Source organism: Dermacentor albipictus, chromosome 1 (genome assembly GCF_038994185.2).
Source record: "Dermacentor albipictus isolate Rhodes 1998 colony chromosome 1, USDA_Dalb.pri_finalv2, whole genome shotgun sequence".
Classification (NCBI taxonomy): Eukaryota; Metazoa; Arthropoda; class Arachnida; order Ixodida; family Ixodidae; genus Dermacentor; species Dermacentor albipictus.
Window position 1 is genome coordinate 223,923,394 of NC_091821.1, and position 22,779 is coordinate 223,946,172.

General features: G+C 46.7%; 1 protein-coding gene across 3 annotated transcripts in view; it reads left to right on the top strand.

Moving 5' to 3' along the window:
• The window catches only part of LOC135912066 (uncharacterized), a 233,737-nt gene that overhangs the window by 40,798 nt on the left and 170,160 nt on the right, over nt 1-22,779 (top strand). For all 3 annotated transcript variants that reach the window (XM_065444444.1, XM_065444445.1, XM_070530933.1), the window contains exon 2: nt 17,179-17,490. In XM_065444444.1, coding sequence (XP_065300516.1) covers nt 17,244-17,490 — 247 coding nt within the window. In that variant the 5' untranslated portion in view covers nt 17,179-17,243. The remainder of the gene's footprint in view (nt 1-17,178; nt 17,491-22,779) is intronic.

A 22,779-nucleotide genomic window follows, 5' to 3' on the forward strand; every position in this document is an offset into this window, starting at 1 on the left:
ATGAGTGAAATGAATCAAATAAGTGTTTTAATGGTTTATTCTACACCTTTAAAAATTATAATGTTTTACATGCCGAAACCACTTTCTGATTATGAGGCACGCCGTAGTGGGGGACTCCGGAAATATCGACCACCTGAGGTTCTTTAACGTGCACCTAAATCTAAGTACCACGGGTGTTGTCGCCCCCATAGAAAGGCGGCCGCCGTGGCCGGGATTCGATCCTGCGACCTCGTGCTAAGCAGCCCAACACCATAGCCACTGAGCACCCACGGTGGGTATTTTACACCTTTAATGCCTCTTTTAAAAAATAAAAAAGGAAACGTAAGTAAATAAACGTTCTTTGTTTAAAGAAAAAAGTACCCCCTAGGTACCGGAGTATAGGTCGACCCCTGACCTTTATTTAGCCAAAGGACAATCCACAATCTACTAAAAACCACTCTATATAGGACGAGGGGCGACTTTCTGTTCATTTTCGTCAAATAATCGCCACCGATATTCTGGTTTATAAGTAGTACTTCGTTTTCCTTTCTTTCTTTTCTCTTCTTTTGAGGGAGGAGGGGACTTTGTAAACATTTAAACCATTTACTGAAATATTACGGAAAGACTAAATGATAAAAACTGTAGACAAGGATTTCAGCAAGAAGACGTTTTCACTGGCTTCGGCCAAATAAAACTACATAATATGTACGTAATATTACACACGTACACTCGTTAGCCCGAGTAGAAGTTAGATTCTTGACTCACTAGCGGTGCTTGGTCATAACAACGTGGCAATACGTATCTCTGCATTTTAATTCGTTCCAAGATTCTTAGTGCCTTTGGAATTCCCATTTGCCGAGCATATAAAAGCTGCTATTTTGATTTCTTTTTGTAGAAATTTAGCTTTTTTGAGTCGCTCGGTGCACACACTGTGCATCACTTAGTTGTCAAATTTATGGCTGCTGAGCTCGAGGCCGCGGGTTCGATTCCGGACGCGGTGGCCACTTTCCGATGGGGGCTGAATGCTAAAGCGCGCACCCGTACCGTGCATTGCGTGCTCGTTAAAGAACAAAAGATGGTCAAAATGAATCCGGAGCACCTCTTCACCTCATTTCATCTCTCTTCGGTTCGGGCTCGGATTTAGTCACGCGCGCGTATTTCATGTTCGAGGCTCGAATTCACGAAGATTTCCATTTGAAGAATGCAATTTGCCATTAGCCGGTCGCCTTCGCTAATGATGACGCCAGGCGTTGGGATTGGCTGGAATTTGCCCCGACGAACAATTCTAGTGTAAGAGCTTTTTGTGAATACGGGCCCAGGCTCGCTTCTACATGCTTGCACCTGAACGCCCTTAGCTAAAGGCAACTTTAGCCAATAACGTAACCCCGAGCAAAGAAAGAAGCTAAGAGAGAGAGATAGAAAAGAAGGAGAATAATCGAAGACTACGATTCGATGAATGAAAGAACGCTCCCGTGCAGGCGTTCAAGTTGAGTGACCATGCCAAGCTCTGTGCCGCCTATATAATTTGTTGGCTCGGTGCCCGGTGTATCGTCTGGGCTTCACGGTCGTCACTGCCGATTGTGTCATCTGTGAGCGCGTGCAGACTGCGCGGCTGCGTTGCCTTCCCGCCACCGCGATCCGGCCCGCGCCCGTCGAGCTGGGCACGCTCGTCGCTCAGTTCCGCGGCGGGAGCGATGCCTATTGAGCAGAACGGCCGACGGCTGCGCGGGACGATGCGGAGCGCTGACAGCGTCAGTTCCGAGGGCGGTGTGTGACAAGTAATGGCGCCACATTGAGCGTGGAAGCCGGCACGCCTGCCGACTGTCACTCTACGTTTCTTCGCGCGTGTTGTATCGCTGATGGCAATAGGCGTGCGTCATTCCTTTCCTAGCTGCCGAGTGGAACAAGCGGAACGTGTTGTTTCAGTAGGGCTGCTATGCTACAGAAATGCGTTTGCGCGCTTCTTCTTATAGGTTTCTTTATTTTGCTGTAGGTCGTGTTTAGTCGTTGAAGGATATTGACAGGGGCAGACACCTTATTTTCTCGGTTTGTCTGTCTGTGTTGTTCTTTTGTTGGCTCTTCTTCTTTTCCTTTACTTTTCGCGAAAATCTCGCAGGTTTTCCCCACGATGTGAGCTGTAAGAAAGGTGCGTTTCTGTGTCTTCTCTTTTTGAGAATTTTGTTTTCACCAGGCATAAAACGGCCTGAGCGGACATGAAACATTGTAAACTGATTTTCCTGCAGCTATGGGGGAATCGAATTTCGGGAGACAAAAATGAACAATGACAAATGAGATATTAAAGGGCGGGGCGAAACAATGGACGTATCACAAGCAACCGTAGGGATTTCGTAATGATTTGAGAAACATATATTTCGGTTGATTTATCGATGGGATTGTACGTCCCAAAGCTACATATCAAATATAGCCAGACGCGAAAGAGCGGTGGACAGCGCCTAGCGGCTCCGCATATGATAGGATAGGATAGGGATAACTTTAATGAGGTGCCGGCATACGACGATTTAACGTGTCGTGACGCTGGCCAAGCGTCGACCCGGGGTTATACCCTACTCTGCACTAGCCCAGTTGGGCCCGTTTTTAGTGGGTCATGAGGCTTGTGCTTTTCGAGGCTCCGCATATGTTATCCCCGAAAAGGAAACTGGTCTGCGCTCGTGTTTGTCGTTTCCAGCTGTGCCTTCTTTTTGCCTGTTTTATTGTGCAGTTTTTACATAAAAAAGAACCGCCTGGGGCAGGTTTCCCGCACTTCAAGTGGAGTATATGAAGATGCCGTACTTGCGAGAGAAATCGCTAAGTTGAGTTACGTTAAGGTGTTGTAATTATCGTTAAGTTGCTTACATTATAGCGCCTGTAGAGATTGCGGAAATAAAGCCGACCGTTAACGAAATAACACGCATTTCGTATTTTTAATACGCTACGAAATATGCTGGCGTTCCAGTCAATATTTCCCAGTAAGCACTCTTCACGTTTGATATCTGTGACAATGCATTCGCCTTTCCTCAAAGATAAAAAGGGACAACCAGGAAGAAAAGCGTCCGTGGGAGGACCTCGATGTGGTTCGTGATGATGCGCTGGGAAATTTCCACCTTTGCACTCAGTGATTGTTTGAAGCGGGACGTGTAAAAGGTGTGTGTGCGCCACACGCGGCGCGTGTACTTAGATTTAGGCGCACGTACGCTAAAGAACCCCGGGCGGTCAAAATTAATCCGCTGTCCCACACTGCAGCGTACCTCATAATCAGGTCGTGGTTTTTGGCACGAGAAAACACATAATATGTTATTTTTATGCCGCTCGCGTGTTTTAGACTTTTGATATTATATTAGGTACAAAAGTTGCGCTAACGCTGTGAGGGATGTCGTAGCCGAGCACTCTGGTTAAATAAGTTAGCTCGCCTGGCGTGCTTTAACGTGTGCCGATGTTTCAGTACACAGGCGTTTACACATTCAACGCCCATCGAGAGGCAGACCCCGACATCTGACTCAGCTGCATACCCCCGCGCCAGTGAACCACAACATTCGCGTTGACAGCACTTTAACACGATTATTTCTCTCTCGACCATTACTCGGGTGTGAGTTTTTTGTTGAGGCGTCCTTTGAAAAATACGCAAGAATATTTGCTTAGAGTAACAAAACAACAACTTAACACATAGTAATAAGATTCGTGCATGCGACGCTGCCGTACTTTAATTACGCACCACTTTCAAAGTCAGGCGTACTTTTCGGTAGAGTACACGCGTCTTCGCTGTCATTAAAGAAACAAAAAGCTGTCGCACTGACTTGCAAATAATTTAAATGCGCAGTAAAAAAAGCTTTCCCTTTTAGTTATCTAAGGAAAACAAAACAAAACAAAACGCCATATGCGCACTTTAAGAAGTGAGTGACGAAAGCTACAGAAAAGGGGCCTTTCTCCGCCTCGTGCATAGCCGAGCTTATTACTTGCGACATGTCGCCCAAGTTCCGTTCCCTCACAGGCAAAACAAAAACAAAAGCAAAAAAAGAGAAAGAAACACAAAGGAAAAGAAAGAGAACGAAGAATTCTGATTGAATCTTATTTGAATTGTTAAGCCCTCGCTTCTGTGTGCTGAAACGATGAAAAAAAAAAGAGTTCGGTGACTTACAGTAGGACGGTGCGGGGCTTACCCTATAGCCCCTCTCTCCAAGTATACCGTCGATCGCTATTGGAATAACGAGTGCTTTTCAAGTTAAATGCGACATGGCCGCGCTTTGGCGTGCCGCCTGCTTTCCTTCGCACGAAGTAACTATTTGTGCGCGCCTTAATCCATTGGCAGCCATTAGAAAATAAGTAGGGGTGTTGGAATAGCGAAATTTCACTATCGAATCGAATAGGAATAATCGAGAAAAATTACCTCCGAATATCTCATCAAGCATTGAATATTTTCTAATTTCTAAACAAAGTGAGATATAAAGTTTCTATGAAGTCCCTATGGCTATAATATGGTGAAGCATAACTGCGAGTCGGCCTAGTTGGAACAGATTCATCTTAAAACTTTTTTGAGCAAAGAGCGCTCGTCCTTGTGTTTCATCTATTCTTTGTCCCTGTTTGTTTGCCCAAAAAAGTTTTAATATAATATGGTGCTTATTTGTATTATTTGTTACACGCAAAACCGCCGTTTGCAATACGACATCGGAAAAGCTGAGGAGTCTGTACATGAGAAATAAGTCCTTTCAGTTATCTGGCGCAGCGTATATATTACAGTGAAGAAAGAAAGCAACATGTCACCAGACGCAACATGGAGTGTTGTGCTCGCCGAAGGAAAGAGACATGCGTGGATAAAGCACCACACATAGTTTTAAAGGGTGCACTTACAATGAGACTAGTTGAGTGATCAGTTGCTTTGTCTGAATTGAGACAACTAATTCGTATGTAGGCCGCCTGAAAGCGAGACATTCTTATTGAACGCTGAGAAATTATTCAACAGAAGTTCTCTTCCCAGTGCGTTCACTCCGAAACTGGAGTCTGCGCAACCGCGGATCTCCACTAGCAGAGTTATTCGTAAATGTCCTCACGTGCACCAGTCTAAATGCCTCGATTGGTACTCCCGTATAGGTGTTGTTACTCCTTGTATTCGAAGAGAAATAAATATTCGACAATTTCGAACGGGGAAATATCGAATTGAATAGCAATGATTATTTGATTCATATTGAAAACTTCGAGTAGTCGTGCACTCCTAAAATAAATGAAGGTTATAAACAGGGATAAGGTGCCTCAGAAAGGCTGGACAACGTTTCGATAGGAGGACCTATCTTCGTCAAAGACGGCCTCGTATTCCTCGGCATGTTAGTATTGTTACGTAGGAAGACGCAGACGAAAAGCTATGTACAAGTATATTTACAAGAAAATACGCTGCGCTTGGCCAAGAGGCAACAGCCCGCGCTAGCTTATAATCGTCGTCGTCGTCTTCTTACTGCTCGGCTCTTCGTCATTGGAAATACTATCCCGTAGCAGTATTAAAGGCTTAGTAGAGTGACGACACGTGCGATTGTTGTCGGTGGTGGCTGGTTGTAATAGGAGAGACTTCAAAGAGAGTGAGAGCTGTCGCCTGACCTTAATAAGCGTGGTTCCTAAGACGAGAGGACAAGAGCGGGAGATTGGGAAGTCGGGGATAAAAGCGAAGAAAGAAAATGAAAAAATAAAAATTAAATTAAAAGAAGACATTATGATGGGAAAAAGAACAAGAAAAGAAAATTAAGGGCACGGGAGTGTGTTGGGGGAGCTAGAGGTTAGGGAACATTCCCCATCTACCGCTGTATTATGTGCTTTTTCGCTTGCCCCTCAGAGTGTGCCGTGGCCACGTGGTTGGCCAGATGGCATCCTTAGGGCGAGAGTTCCCTGACAGCCGGCTGGACACGTGACAATTTTCTGAGTGAAAGGTACACGAACCATGGCCACATCCGTCGCTGGCGCAAACGGCTATCCGTGCACTGGTGCAGTTATTCAAGTGCAACGGCCGGCCTGGGTAACGGTTTATAGTCCTGTGCATCCTCCTACGTGCACGCAGCGTTGGCTTTCACCCTATTTCTTTTTTCTCTACGCCCAAATATCCTTTGCCTCAACGTAGGTTAGCAGACCGAATGCTCGCCAGGTTGACCTCCTTACCTTTCCTCTCCTTGCTTGCTCTCCCTTGGCGCGAGAGGATATATCAGAAATAAGAATGTGCAAACGCAATCAGTTGCCGCAATGCTGCCCTGCAGCAGATCTGAAGTACAGTGTTCTTTGAAGGGAAAAAAATTAAATTATGTGGTTTTACGTGCCAAAACCACTTCCTGATTATGTGGCACGCCGAAGTGTGAGACTCCGGAAATTTTGACCACCTGGGGTTCTTTAACGTGCACCTAAATCTAAGCACACGGGTGTTTTCGCATTTTGCTCCCATCGAAATGCGGCCGCCGTGGCCGGGATTCGATCCCGCGACCTCGTGCTCTTTGAAGGGATGCTCGAAGTGGTGCTTTCATATTCGAACATGCTGACCTTGTGTCTGTTACATGCAGATTGCTCAAACGTTCGCTGCTGAACACTTCCTCTGGGCACGTAGTTTTAAACTGGTTTTCTCCAACAGTATATATTCCAAAATACTTACCAGCTGGCATATTTTTTTCTGAAGTTGTTACATCTTTAGCATGCAATGGTATTCTGAAACAATCGAGCTTGCGGGTATTTTAAAAACTAATTCATAATTAGATACTTAGCCAAATTATTGGAACTGATACAGTGTCCAGCAACGTGTTTTATTGCGACGAGTGTGATGTGCTCGCATTTCTGTGTAGTTGCCGGCGTCCGAGTTCAGCACGTCGCAGCGCGTTCGACTCAACGCTCTGAATTTCGGTTGCGGCATTAGCAGGTGCGTCGTAAAGAGTCTCTCGTAGTGCGCTGAGCGGTTTGTGATAGCGATAGTCCGACTGTATTGAAGATAATTTACAGTTGGTACTTCCGTTGTTCTGTCCCTTTCAGTTTCACTCACGCGCTCGTCTTATTTGGCTGAGAAATCAAATGGCTCTAATAAACACGAAACAAGAGAATAATATAGCCATAAAGAAATAGAAATAATAAAGCCCTTTAAAAATAGCTTAGAGTAATACTACGGGCTACATACTAAAACTTGACGTAAAGTTCCAAATATATCGATACCATGCGTAATGCTGAGTCAGTCGTAAAAGGATGCCCTGAACACGCGCTCTACACCATCAACGGCATTATGAGCACTGAGGTTTTTCTGACATCTTCAGAGCCACAGCGGGGACAACGCAAGAGAAAGTACAAGCGAAAGGACGACTTCAGCGAACGTGGTAACTTTCGCTCTCCTTTGTTCTGTGTCCCGCACCGTCATAACCATCCTTCCCACGTCAATACGTTGCTGGCTTGCAGAATTACAGTCATTCTTATGGCAACGAATAAAGAAACATCATTCAGGGGATTACGAGGTTATCTCTAAGAACACATTTTGCATTCATTTCTGCGGTTGCGCAACAATCTAAGCCGAAGCTTTGCTTGAAAACAACAGCGGCGAATGAGCGCTATCTCTATCGGGACACTTCAATACGCACGACCTGTTGCGCTCCACTCCGTCTCGCACTTTCGTTTCACGGTGGCGCTTTGTTAATGCGAAGAGACGGAACACAGCGGGGAGCTGACGGAGCCACTCTTATGCGGCAGCTCCGAGGAGAGATTACGAGCGCCCTGGGTTAGCCGGTGCGTGCCCGTTCGAGGGCCGCGCGTCTTTATGAAAGCGCTTCCCGCATCTGACGTTGAGAGATCGCACCTTTCTCTGGCCGAGCTCCATCCGCTTCTTTATCGGGCTCGGGCACGCGCGCCCTTCTGCCCCTTTCCACATTCTTATGGTGCGGCGGTTGAAGCGCTCTTGTGCGCAAACATTTGTTTCCCGCAAAACAAGTTCCAGATTAAGGAACCGCAGGCTCCCAAGATCTGATGGCAGCGAGGAATGCATGCGTTATACCCTGAAGCGCTGCTTAAATCAGAAAATTCTCCGGGAAAGAATGATCCCGGCCGGTACCATAAAACTTCGCGATAGCGCTTTTAAACTCAAAGCAGGGATAGGAGCACGAAAGACCGACGATTCTGCCGCGGTCGGGTTGGAGTTGGTGGTGCGCTACACTCTGAAAACAGCACTGATTGCTCGGCGACTTGCTGAACTCATCGCTCAAAGCAGTCGTCTCTCTGAGCTTCCCCGTTTCCACCGTCACTGGCCACTCACGCGAACGCGGCATGCCGAAAAGCTTGGCGCAGCAAGGTGAAACGCAGACCGGGCTCAAGTGCGGCCGGCCGGACGTGCGCCGGACCAGGCGGCCCACGCTGTCAGGAAAACCTTGCCCAGGCTAAACGCAATACTGCCCGCAGCGCGGGCAGCACGCGCGTGCCGCGTCCTGGGCACACTCATATTTCGTGGCCGTGGTGCATCTGCGTGACAGCTCCTGGGACCCGCGGCCCGGTGCATGTGTGGCGCCCATGTCCCTCGGCGAATTGCCAACATCGATTGGTCCGGTGCAGCGGGGCTACGCGCGCGGCGCGGCGAGGCGTGGACATCCTTTGCCGGAAACTCATCAGAACACTTTCGCCGCGCGTGGCGAGTAATCCGCTGTTTCACCCGCGGCCCGACCGGCCGTCGCTTTCTCCCTTTCGTCCAGCTGAAACAAGCCATCGATCCGCGCCACTGTGACAGCGCGCTGCAGGAACTAAGTGCCACTGGGCGCTCCTCCTTTCAGCGCCTAAGCGACATCAAGGAATGGCTTCCTGTGTTCTTTCTGCGACGCGTGCCTTTTCTTACGCTGCAACTCTTTGCGTTCTTTGTTTCTTGTCTCGGAGAAGTAGCAGGTGGCAGAGGTCTGCACTTGAGCTACGACTGGAGCTTTCGCAATCATTCCGAAGGTTCTACGAAGGTTCTGTTTTTCAGCTTCGTTGTTTTTCCCCCCTCTGGCCTATATAAAGCGCAGTAGGTTTCTGAGACTGGCTTTCAACGCATTCCGGCTTACTGAGCTCTGAGAAACAAAAGGAGGTAATGTACTTTTCCTCACCTCACGCTGTTGCTCGTTGGGTAGATAAAGAAAAGCGACCGTTGGCAGCGGCAAACAGGTAGGTCCCAGAATACGGCGCTTTTCTCTCTCTCTTTTTGCAACAGGTCAGAGGAACAACTCGGTAGATGTAAGGTTAAGAGGTACTGCGAAATTTGATTAGGCTGCATTACTCAAACGAGTCAGAAGGATAAAGGAAATGACGCTATGTATAAAGAGGTAAAGGGAAAAAAGAAGTTAACGAAAGGAGGAAATATAGGACGTCCCACATAACTTGAGCCACACATCAAAGATATGCAAATGCCACCTAGCTGGACAGAATTAAGGTAATGTTGTTTGCCGTCACTTGGGGATACTCAGATTATTCTTTTGCATTCCGCCTAAACACATAATCAGTCCCAAATAATTAATCAACTTATGAAATATTATAGTTAGATGAAAGGTGTCAGTGAGAAAATTAGAGAGCAACACGAAAGACATCCGATACAGAGAGAGAGAGAGAGAGAAAGGCAAAGGAAAGACAGGGAGGTTAACCAGAGATTATCTCCGGTTGGCTACCCTGTACTGGGGGAGGGGAAAGGGGAAGCGATAGGTGAGAGGGAGAAGGATATAAAAAAAAACCACACACACGCACGTACACACAAACTGTTTCTGTGGGCACTGTCACGCAGCCCGCAAAGGCGTTCCTACTGTGATGCAGTGCACCGTACAATCCTGAGTCACACAGTGAAGTCACAATCTGGCAGAAAGTCCAGTGTCTTTTAAATACCGCAGCAGCGCCTTCATAGCCGATCGCACTGATGTTCGCGTAGACCAGTGTCCAAGGATCTTGTTTTCTGACAGTGGGCGCTTGTCCAGTTTGTCTAGGGTGGCTGAGAGGACTGCTCTTTGCGGGTTGAAACGAGAGCACTCACAAAGAAGGTGCGCGATTGTTTCATTGCACCTGCAGAAGTCACAAAGTGGGTTGTCGGACATTCCGATAAGAAAGGAGTACGCATTTGAAAATGCTACTCCAAGCCATAGACGAACTAGAAGGGTACAGTCGCGTCGTGGAAGCTCGGGCGGAATACGGAGTTGTAAAGTAGGGTCCAGGGTATGAAGTCGTGCACTTGTGAAATCGGATGAATTCCACTGAGCTAATGTCAGGTCGTTTGCCAGTATGGCAAGTTTTTTCGCTGCGTCGGCTCTCGAAAGAGGAATGGCAACGCACCTGACGCCGTCATGGGCAGATCGGGCAGCTGCGTCTGCTCGATCATTGCCGTGTATGCCACAGTGACTAGGCAACCACTGATATATGATATCGTGTCCTTCGTCAACTATGCGATGGTGTACTTCTCTGATCTCTGCGACGAGCAGTTCATGTGATCCATGGCTCAGTGCTGAGAGTACACTCTGTAGGGCTTCCTTGGAATCACAGAAGACTGACCATGCATGCGGTGGTTCCTCCTGAATGAAATGGAGAGCCGCATGCAAGGCTACCAGTTCAGTAGCTGTCGTTGATGATACATGCGATGTTTTTAGCTGTATTTCGATGGATCTTGTTGGTATCACCACAGCAGCAGCTGAACTTGCAGATGTGACTGAGCCATCGATGTAAACGTGTACGCGGCCGCTGTGCACCTCATGTATAAGTTGTAATGTGGCCTGCTTCAGGGCAAACGACGGCATGTTAGCCTTTTTAGTGATTCCTGGGATGGTGAGGCGTACTTCAGGTCTGTGCAGGCACCATAAAGGTGTGGATGGTCTTGCTGCAGGCATGTTCTAAGCATGAAAGAAGCCCGCGAATAAAAGAAAAGTTGACGCGCGACTGGCCTCTCGAGGCGCTTCGCGTGTATTGACGGCTTCTGGCACGTAGTGAGAAACAGAAAGTTGTATCGTTAGTCTTTCATATTTCTCTCCAACTTGCTCAGTGATAATTTTCATCTAAATACAATTTTTGAGAAGTTGATCAATTAATTAAGGCTAATTATGTAATTGGGCGGAATGCAAAAAATAATCTGAGTATGCGAGGAAATAAATGCACGGCGCGAAATTCAAGACAGGGACGTAGTAAGTGACACGGACAAGCGCTAAGTTTCAACTGCCTTTATTCTTCGTCGCTCGTCGATATACGTCTCTAGTCGCACATACGCGAAGAAAGTAATCATATTGTCAAAACCACGGATTAAAGCAAGCCGCGCAAAAGCGCTTCTCAATATCCATTAAAGAAATAGATGTCACTTACGCAAGCCTTCCCTCCAAGAGATATATAGAAAGCTTCCATCAGCACCCGGACAGTGGTATCTTGGCTTTTACCCAAGATCTTTATTTTTCGGAAAGTAGGAACAAACATGCAAGCTTGAATATGCGCAGGCAAATGCGCATTTCCCTTATTTTTAATTGAAAGTTCATGTTCCCTTGCACGACCGTTAACGCAACGTCCGGTTTGCCCAACATACGACTTTCCACAAGGTAGCGGAATCACGTGGACTACGCCAACCGTGTATTTCACATACACTCAAGGGTGCTTTTTGCCGCAACTTCCAGGTTCTTTTTTTTTTTCAGAAGAGATTTTGGGGCAAAGCCCAGCCAGCTTGCGCCGGGCGGAAAAAACTGTCGGCACATTGTGCCTGCTCGCTACCATTTCAGGTTGTGGGATAGGCGACGCACATATGGTAATACTTCTGGATGACTCTTACATAGCCACCCGGTGTTCACCCTGGAACGGGCTGCTTTTGTTTCGCGCAGCAGAACTTCTGCAATTGCCGTTGCGGCCGCGCAAGGGTATCCGGCATTACTCAACATGTTTCGCGCAAGTGCGACTAAAGGCATTCTTTCTTTAATAATTGGGTTTTATGTGCCAAAACCACTTCCTGATTATGAGGCACGCCGTAGTGGAGGACTCCGGAAATTTGAACCACCTGGGGTTCTTTAACGTGCACCTAAATCTAAGTGCACGAGTGATCTCACATTTCGCCCCCATCGAAATGCGGCCGCCGTGGCCGGGATTCGATCCCACGGCCTCGTGCTCAGCAGCCTAACACCATAGCCACTGAACAACCACGGCAGGTGACTAGAGACATATATCGATGAGCGACGAAAAATAAAGGTAGTTGAAAGTGAGCGCTTGTCCGTGTCCCATACTGCGTCCTTGTGTTGCATTTCGCGCAATGCATTTATTTCCTCGCAGTTTGAACCAACTCGCCCAACAACAAGTCTCACTTTATCTGAGTATCTCCAATACGATGGCAAACAGCATTACCTTGGTTCTGTCCAGCCAGGTGACGTTTGCATATTTTTAAAGTCTGGCTCAAGTTACGTGGGACACTCGATATAGCACTTGGCTTCTCCTCATCTGTTGAGACGAATACTGTTCGCTTAACCTGGTGTGCGTTAAAGCCTTGTCTGTACATTTGAATCAACGCCGCCAAACGCTGGAACTGTGATTCGCGCTGGTTCGGCGCAATACGTTTTTTTTTGCCAAACATCTTCATAAAAAATTGGCGAACTGGAAAGAGCAGCGTTTCTTTCATTTGCTTTGTAAATAGTTCGCACACTTCAACACGATGGTTTCAGCATTCACAGTCCTCTGACAGGTGAAAAAGCTTGCGCAACTTTTTCGTAGGTTAGTGAATAGTGAGTGCTGTCGACCCCTGCGACAGGATGGTGAACGGTAACTGTTCTCGCGCGTGCGAGCAGGAGCATGAGCGCATCGTTCAGCAGTAAAGCCTGTCACCGCAAGTCTGCGCTATGCATTTGTGTTGGGGTTCGTGTGGAGCGCACGAAACGAACTCATGATCAGATGCGAAAGGTTTTTGGCACCGTCGTTTTATGCGTAATATCGCCACACCTTCCTTCTGTTGCGTTCGCAAACGCACATAGGACGCCTCTGATATTCAAATCCCCTCCTAAATAAACAAATATAAACGAATAAAAACTAAGTTGCAAGAATGAAAAGCAACTGTAAAACCGCGAGTGCTAAACCAATCCTAGAATTACATCAGAACCGCAGTGCTGATTTCAAAAGTGGATCTTCCGTTGATTTAAGCTTGTGGGTGCCAGGTATCTTCCCATCTCGTCGTTTTGGCGAGATGGGAAGAGCCCCCCACAGGGCAAATTACCTTAAGCCATTACCTCGCCTACTTGTAATCACGCACACAGATACACACGCAGACACACAAACACTGATAGCCGCAAGCACGCACCCAAAACGAGTGACTGAGAGAGAGCGAATAAGAAAAGGAGCTATATTAGCTCACTTTAGTGGCTCACCCCTTTTCAAGCGTCGGGTCAAACCGAATACCGCTTTGACATTCGAAGCATTTTTTTGTAATTAAAGCAGTAGCTTAACCTCATCTCTGTTTAGCTTCAGAATATTTTTTCCACATTAGTTCCTTCCGCCACTTTAATCCACGGAAGTCAATAATAAATTATATTCTCCTACACTCTGGTGCTATTGATGGATAAACTCATAACAATAAATTATGTTGAAGATGTGTGTAGTTTGCGTCTTGGTTTCTTCATTTTAACTTGCCAATAGTACATACTTTTGCGGAGTAATAGAATCGAAAGTGTGGGGGCACTACTATTTTTTCGTACTGACAGGTTACTTACACCACCAGTAAAAGTTCCCATCAAGGGCTGATTTCTAGTTTTCTAACATAACTTCAGCGAATTACTTTTCCACACCATATTGTTGCGAAGCGAGCCGTTTCCTGAACTGGCCGGCTAGTGCCAAAGAACGACCTACAGACGCCATGGAAGTTCCGAGAGCAGTTTATTGAATTGTCTACGTGCCCTTTGCCATGGTTGCGATACAGCCTTTCATGTGCATAAGCGACGCCGTTAGAGGCTATACATCGGCGGCGAAAGAAGATTGCCGCGGGGTTGGTGGAGTGCCCGCAGGCGAGGTACAGTGCAGCACTTCGTTTCCGAAAACGTGAACACAACTAAGGAAAAAAAAAGGGCCCTCGCTACGGGTGTCAGAAGATACGCGAACGTGGTTGCTCGGCCAGAGCGGTAAAGGAATTATGTATCGATGGTAGTTGTGGCCGGCTGTCGAAAGTCTCGGTGCACGAAATGGAATCGGGAGTGGCGAGCCCGCATCGCTCTGAGCGACGGCCCTGCCGCGCACTTATGACGAGCAAAGGGGGCAGAGATGCCCCGGGGCGTCCAAGGGGCAACTGGCGCCCATTCGGGGATTGCGGTCAAGTTGCCGGGTCGGCGCAACAAGAGCGCACGTTGTTGCACGCCGGCGGACGTGCCGCCGGGCCACTAGCGCGGTCAGGGTAAACAGCGGAAGTCGTAGGACTGCACTCCCCCCCCCCCTTTTTTTTTGCTCGCTGGCCAACTTTATTACTGACTGGGGTGGAAATAGCCCTAACCACCTGAAGAAGATTAAAGGGCATCCCCCCCCCCCTTCCCCTTTGCCACCCCATGTGTTTCCCTGAGGGCCTCTCGCTTTTTTACTGTGCTGGCTACATTTATTAGCGTCGGCGCCGGAGATGGCTAGTGCCGCCTGCTCTCGTCGGTCCTGCTGAAACCGCGCCAGTTGAGAGCTACGCGGCACTGACAATTTCGCTTCCGCCGCCGCCGATCCGCGCGATTACGTTTGTTGTGCCGGGCCACAGCTGCAGCTTTTGGGGCCCGTTACTTATTTACGTGCAACATGGGGCAGGCGCGAGAGCCACTCCGGTCTGCGTCCCTTCGCCGTCCACGATTGCCCCCAGGAAACATTGCTGGACCAAGAATTCCAACTGTAGCAAGCGCCCCGAGGCGCCGAATGTTCCTGACGGTGTCACTTAATTACCACTCGGGCAGCGTAAAAGAACTGACTCCTAAGGGACGCCTTGATGTGGCCACGTCGCCCCCGCAACTTTCTCGAGTCAGACAGCCGGCATTTCTTCGAGAAGGCACGCGCCGGAGTGTACGGCCGCGCATCAATGCAGACGACGGCTTGCTTCTTGCTATCGATAAAGCAGTGAAAGGCCGCATTGGAATGCGAACACGCGTAGGGGCGTAACCATTCTGCTTACTATGAGAAAACACGCTAAGAAAGGACAAATGGGAGCAATTTGTGTTCCTGGAATTCCACATTTTGGCACCCGTCCAATTTTTTTCTTGACGTGCGACTTTGGCCGCGAACAGCGATTCGCGCTGTGATAGAACACCAGACAAGTTACCCATAAGATAAACAAGAAATGAATTCGGGTTTCACCAGCACTGCTGATTTCCTACAAGTAAAGGTTACAATAAATACATGCGCATTCTTTTCATAAATGTGGCTTTAAAAATATTCACTTGACTAGGGGAAAGAAAATGCATGCGCCGCATTCATCTTAGCTTTACTAAAAGCTCCAAGGAGCCAGGCTTTCATGCACCCACTCTGATTCCGGTGGAGCTGAATATATTTGTAAGCGCTCCATTTCATCGAATTGGAAGGGACCTTTAAAGTGAATGAAATGGAACGGAGCCAAATGGAGCAGATGTTCCGTGGGATAGAAATAGCAAAAGGAGCATTGCTCCGTGTCTCTCTCTCTTTCTGCTTTTCTTTTTTTCTTTTTTCTTCTTTTCGGTTAACCTATTGATTTATCTGGGTATTCACAGTAACACACATCATTCTAAAATAAAGATTAAAGAAATACTCCACCAGGCTAGGAAAAATTTACCGAAGAAGTTATTTTATGCCATCGAGATTCCAACCATTGTTCCGGAACTCCGCCGAGTAAACATCATGCTGTGGCCCGAAGGCTGGGCTTTCTTCTGCTACAACAATGCCTAGCAGACAAAACACGCTTTACAGGAGAATCACGCGATATCTTGCGCCGCGGCCATCCATCTGTTTGCCCATCCTATTTACTGATAATGGTTATTTTTTCTTCTCTACTTCGCTTATTGTAACTATTCTCTACACCTGTGAAAGTGCACTTCTTGTAAGAGCAAACTAACAAAGGACACCTGTAAGGATACTTCAACGTACGCACCCCTCATTTGATCATAGCAAACCGTTAGGGACATGTATAGCATCTAAATCACATTGCCATTTAAAGACATGAACTAAGCGTGACGCAACTCCATGAACAATTGAGAATCTTAACGATAATGACGGTTTCTACATTCATCCGCTTTGCGCATTTTCTAATCAGGCGCTGAGTGCGCTATTTGCGCTCAACATGAAAAACATATGATTTTGACATAACACTGCTCCCTTTGTCTGTGAGAGTCTCTTCGTCTCATTTACCGCGGTATATAATACGCATTACTATAAGTGCATACCATAATTAATATCTATAAGTAGGGAATTACACATATTTTGTATTTGTATGTTTGTTACTATGTGTTTATTACATTGTTTTGAAAACCACTTCATTTTATATGTTGTTCCAAGAACTAAAGCGATCGTTATTGCTTTGTGGTTCTTATTTTTAACAATGAGCATATTGTTCCTGCTATTGTTATTATTATTTTTTATAGTAATGTCCTCCTGGTTTGGCTTTCTGAGAGATTGGCTGTATTGTAAACAAATAAATGATCTTAATATACGCACTTCAAGAGTGAGTTCTACAGTGATTTACTATATTCCTATTTCGAAACCATGTGCTTAGAAATAACTTTTATTTGGCGTTACAGCCTCGGAAACTGACCTTTCTTGTTTTATTATTCCGAATGCTGCTCTTGCCGGAGCCATTGTTTCTCCTGCGCAAAAAGCTTTTCTTAAAATAATTAAACGAATAACTAACTGACCGATTAATTAACTTGTTAATATTTAATAGTTTAGATTTTTTATTTCCCTGAGGTTTTAAGGAGTGTATGATCATGCGAGAATTTTATCATATCTGTGTCACAAAATTCTTTCGACAGTATATACGGTAGCGACAACCAATGATTGTTGAAATCATTGTTGAAAACCAGCTCTCATGACGGAGCCTATGTAGTTCGTGGATTTCAGTGACACTCGGTTTCAGTAGTCGTTGAAAAGGCGCCTGTTACCCAGGAATTACACAGCCGTTAAATACATTTGCGCAGTAGATATCTAGTTTGCTCTTAGCATCGTGTACCAACAAGTCCAACACCAAACTCGCCTGTAGACATCTAACAGCAAAGGAAATCGACATTTGCTCGTTCCTCTGCTTAACAAAGCTGCCCGTTTTGTTTCGCGCAGCGCTGTCTCGGTGGCCTTGGGCCTCCCGTCCCTTGGCCGTGGCGGAGCTGGCGCCGACCGGCGGAATGACGCGCGTGGGCAACCAGACCAACAGCACGGACCCGGCAGCGGTCAACTCGCGCATCTTTGTGGGAAACCTGAACACGCACGTGGTCTCCAAGGAGGACGTGGAGCGGCTGTTCAAGCGCTACGGACGCATCATCGGCATCTCTATGCACAAGGGCTACGCCTTCGTCCAGTACACCGACACTTACGACGCGCGCAACGCGGTGCTTGGCGAGGACGGTCGCACCATAGCGGGCCAGATCCTCGGTAAGTGGTTCTCGGAATTCCGAAATTCCTGTTCATCTATTTCTGTCTCACGCACATCCCAAATCGCATATGGCTTGCCGTGACCAGAACCCTTTATGTCCTGCATCCTGCACCTGTGACGCACGCTAGTAGGCATGAGCGGCGACACTCTGCTTTGCTAGACGGAGGCAAAGCTTCTTTTATTCTGAAACGTATCCTACGCTTAATAGACGTGCACAGTGGAAGAGACCGACGAGATTCACATAGCGTGTTATGTGTGTCTCGTTCGTTTCGCCTATTGTCCACGTCTATTAAAAGCAATGTGCCCTTTACTGTGCTCAACCAACGCGCGCTACTAGCTGTGTTGACCAACTTGATTTCATTCTTCTCGTACAGGCTTCTACGTGTAACGTCGCGGTCGCATCATTCGGACCGTTGTCCCACGTAAACGCTCCCAAGTCTAAACATTTGCCCGAATTCGTTGTACGAACAGTGGACAAACTGATGTAAGCGTTTTCTAGTCATTGTCATTCATAACAAGGAAACTACATCCACTGTTTGAATCTTTCTGTGTTCGTGAATTTTATTAGAACACACGCGTCATTTAGGCTCTTTCTAATTCAACGAGGCTGTAAGGAAAGGCAGGGACATGTAACAGGCTAAACATCTAAGCAATACGAAGAGAGAATGAAAAGTGTTCCAGAAATAAGGCGTTGGAACGTATATTTTAAGAAAATGAAAACAAACGTAGAAGACTAATATACAAAAGCAGTTTCTCATGCTGCGATTTTCTTAATTGCTATCAATAAAACACTGTCAACTCGTTGTTTTGATGACCCCAATTTTACGGGCGTTTACGTTTGGCTAATTATGTTATGGTCAAACGCGCATAGCCGCAGAAGCTGCCAAGAGAACTGGAATTCTATTATTACCCACATTTTTTATGATTTTATAGAGTAGTATATGATATGTGCGCCATTAATGGCCAATTTTTGTTAATGTACTATTGGAACAAAGTGGAAAGAAGCCATTAAATTAGTATTTAATGCTTATTTCCCTTAAAGTCCAACCAGGTATCAAGGGCACTTATTGCTGAATGAGGCATTTTTTTCAGATATTGGTTTTAAATGTCCCTTATAATTGCACTATTGAGCTACTGCCAATGATGATACTGTCTTTTCTGAAGAAGCCCGGCGTTAACAACGAGAGTTACCAAAAATGAATATAAATATGGAATGAAAGCAAGAACACGAAAAGCAGGGAGGTCAACAAGAGGAGTGTTCGCTTTGGAACACTACACTGGTGGTAAGGAAACAGAAGGAGAAAAATGGGGAGACTGTAAACACCGCGCACTAGCACGAGGATGCACAGGATGACTATATATGGTCACTCAGGCCGGTGCACTTCCAGAAATACACTAGTGACGGAATAGCTGATGGCTGAAATTTATGACGTTTATGAACGCTTTTTTCTTACTGCATTGGAATGTTCAATGGTATGACGACAAATCCTCTAGGTGCGACGTCCAATAAATAGTCCAACGTCCAATCCAAAGTCCAGTCCTGTAGGTGCTAGCAAACCTCGGAGCGCGTGTTGTGCACCTGTCCTCGGTACGACGTCGAACACTTGCAACTTTAAACCGGCTGGACGCCAGACCATCTCCCGAGTAAAAAATACTGGAGATCGTGGCCATGCTGGTCGCTGGTGGAAAAAGTAAACTGATATCCCTAATGTGAAAACAAGTACTATTTTGGGTTTTGGCATGTCAAAATTGCTTCACCTATTGTAATCAGGCAACGAAAACTTTCGGCATTTAATTATTTTCGTTCTTATAGGACAAGAAATGAAAAAGAGACTTCTTTTTTTCTTATATGCATGGTGACATTTTTTTTGCCCATTTCTTTTCTTTACTTGCAAATTGCCATTCCTAATTTATTCGAATTCTAATTATAGGTCGTGATTTACATCATTCTGCGCAATTTCATTTACAGTTTAAGAGTCTCAAAACTAGCTTGAGGAAAACTTACGCTTAAATACGGGGACACGTTTAGCCGTGCAATTAAGGCTCAAGACGAATTCTTCTATATTTATATCTGTTTCTTCATTTTCTTCTCCGTTCGCTCGTAGCTGTCGCCAAATAAGTAATACGCGGGAGAGGCAAGATACCTGGTCAGAACTTGCCTCACATCCTGTCGCTTCATTTGTAAAGAAAAGCTGTAGCGTGCTTAACTAGTCTTTAACAGCTTCTCTGAAAATAGAAAGCATCGGCGCACAGTTCGGACGCTACGTCCCCCTCTTCCGCAAGGACGTGCTCGGGGCCCGCTGTCGAGATAGCGATGGCAAGAAACGTAATGGCTCGATTCGCAGATCGCGCTCGGAGGGGGGCACACGTTCTCCGCCGCCCCGTGTGCACGCTTGTCCGGTGAAGCGGCGCGGGAAGTCATCGTAACCCATCCCCCGCCCGCCCGGTTGGACGAGATCCGCGCCTCTGTGCACGCTGCTCTGTCGCACAGCAGAGCGTTTATTTCGGTCGGTTGCTTTCAGGCGTCACATCGCTGTGCGCAGAGTGGCGAATGCAGTTTGTCCTGGTCCAGAATTAGAGCTCGTGCTTTCAGTCAAGCGGGAGCATGCAGCGGGTCGTCGACGTTTCTGTGCGAGCCAATTGTGTGGCGTCTGACCTCGCCCTGGCGGCTCCGCGTCGAAACGGAAATGACCTTACCGCGGGGCTCGCGCAGACGCGCAGCGCTGTTGGTTCCGTGTCCTCGGCGCAGCTGTTCCTCCGCTGCACGAAAGCAAAGACGCTCGGACCCCCCCCCCCCCCTTTTTTTTTGTGCCTTTCGTCCGCTTCCTATTATTAATTCAACCGCTGTTGGCTCAAACGCCTCCCCTAGCTGGCCTCCCTCGATTAAGTTTTGGTTTTCCGCTATCTTTACACGTGTGGCTCTCAGGTGTCCCTTTTTACCTTAATTTGCCTCGATTCGTTCGCGTACGGTGCTCTGATATGCGTATATCGGAATCGCAGTCGACTACCTTTTTCAAATGAACCTGGCGAAGTGCAATTCTTTTCTGACGAGTATTTCAATGAGCACTGACGTGCTAGAAAAAGTGCACACATTGAAATAATTTTTAAGAGTCCTAATATGTGTACCGTTGGGCTTAGAGTGAGCAACTAAAATGTTAATTAGTGGTATGTTGTTAACGAACTCGTTCATCCATGTGGCTAAGCTGTGCCCGTCTCTCCGTATAACCTAAATGCAAGGATGAAGTTGGGCTATCCTCAATGTGCATCTCCTTCAAATTCTTTTCAGACGTAAGACGGGCTGCGTCCAAGATAACTATTCAGGTATCCTTAACGTTCAAGCTTCCGTTGTTCTATACGCATTACCTGGGTTGTTATTCCGTGCTGTTCTCTCTCTCTGTGCTGCACATGTGAAATATTGGAGGAAGAATTCTCAATGACAATTCCTTATAAAAGTAGATGCTTTTAATGTACGCGTTTCTAGTGATCGAGAGCCAAAAAGCAAAGGCTTTTTGGAAGTATTATCTGAATGGCAGAAAAAAAAAAAACAGGCGTATATGTGACAGATATGCGAAGCAACAGCGATAGATGCATTTAACTTGTGGAGTGAGCCCAAATTTTTCGATGCTCTATCCAGTACACACACAGATAAATACTACTTTTCTAATATTTTTCTTCCATTAAAAGACCGACAACGGAATTTTACAGTCTGTAAACTATACAGGAAAGTCGACGCAGTGGGACGCTTAAAATATTCCTTCTGTGACTGTCCTCGCTACAATTTACAGAGACGATCGCTCGCAATCGCGATAGCGTGCTTTGACCAAATACCTCTAACAGAGGAACTTATTTTAGAATGCCGACATCACAAGCCATCGCAGCGCAAGGCGACGAGGGCACTGTTGCGGTTTTTAAGGGCAACCTAATTGGACAAGCGGCTGTAGCCTGAACAGATGTTTATAATGCTGCAAGTGCTACTGTGCTGTGCGGTGACGGTATGCGGTGACAGTGACCGACTGTGATCGTATGTCTATGCTCCTTCCTTTCTTTATCTCTACTTTGCTATCACTTTACCTCCCCCTCCTCTATCTCCCTAGCGTAGGGTACCAAACCGGATCTTCCCATCTGGTTAACCTCCCCCTCTTTCCCTTTTCTTCTCTCTCTCTCTCTTTGAAAGGGATGGATTAATGTTCATGCCGCTGCAAGTGTTCAGTGTGTTCATGTCGTGTGCATGCAGTCCTGATCACAACACTATAGAGCGAGAAAATAGCTCGTTCTTTCGCTCCCTAACACCAAATTTCGAGTCTGTGGTGACTTTGGTGGGCATATGTCCTTGCGATACAGCTAGTCCCAATCAGCTCCTGCCCCCAAATTGATGCCGAAGCCTTCCAACAGTCTCTTTACAATGAGCAGATTTATTCCTTGTCGATTTTTTCACCGGCGTATAAACATTTGGTCTGGTATGATGACTCCCACGCATTGTTGTATTGAACGCTATAGACTATAAAGACTATATGCAACTTGATTCTCTTTAATGCCACTATTTCATATACAATGAAGGAATTGACCACCGACATAAGCAAAGTTCACAATATAGTGAGGATAGCTCACAGTCGTTATAATAAAGCCTTGGCATGTTATTATGTTAAACAGTATGTTAAATGTGGTATGACCCAAGCAAACTGTCATAGCTGTGAAACAAGAAGGCAGGCGAAAGTGCTAAAGCCAGTCTTGGGCAGCGACTTAGCAAAGGTCCCATGTGCTACCGAGCGGCCATGACGAAGACAGGCTACCTCTAAATATACTTCCCTAAAACACTGAAGAAGAGAAGGAAGATGGCAACGACAGGGTTGAAGTAAATACGGCGCAAACGAGTTATACTGATGTCGAATAAGTGTGCTTACCGAGTGATTGAATTAGAATGCTCTCGGGCATTTGTACATTAGCCACAGGAATTTGTCCATTGCGTTCCAAGTCACGTCTACGTGAGAGGGCATCTGTCGGTGGTCGCGCGATGAGGAAACGCGTGGGAGGTCACACCAATATGAGCACGCGGAGAACTCCTACAACTCCCAGTGGTCTCGGGACTGCTCCGGAAAATAGAGAAGCACGCTTTCGCGATTAAGTCCAGCAGACGTGGTGCAGCACACCACCCTGCAGGCGCGTGGCAGCGTGTCAACGCGTGCGCTCGGTTGCCGCCTTGACACACATTCAGACGACAGTCAGAGGAACGCTGTAGCTCTTGCTCTTTAAAATTGTTACAGCCCTATATTCTGCGCGTGTCGGCGTTC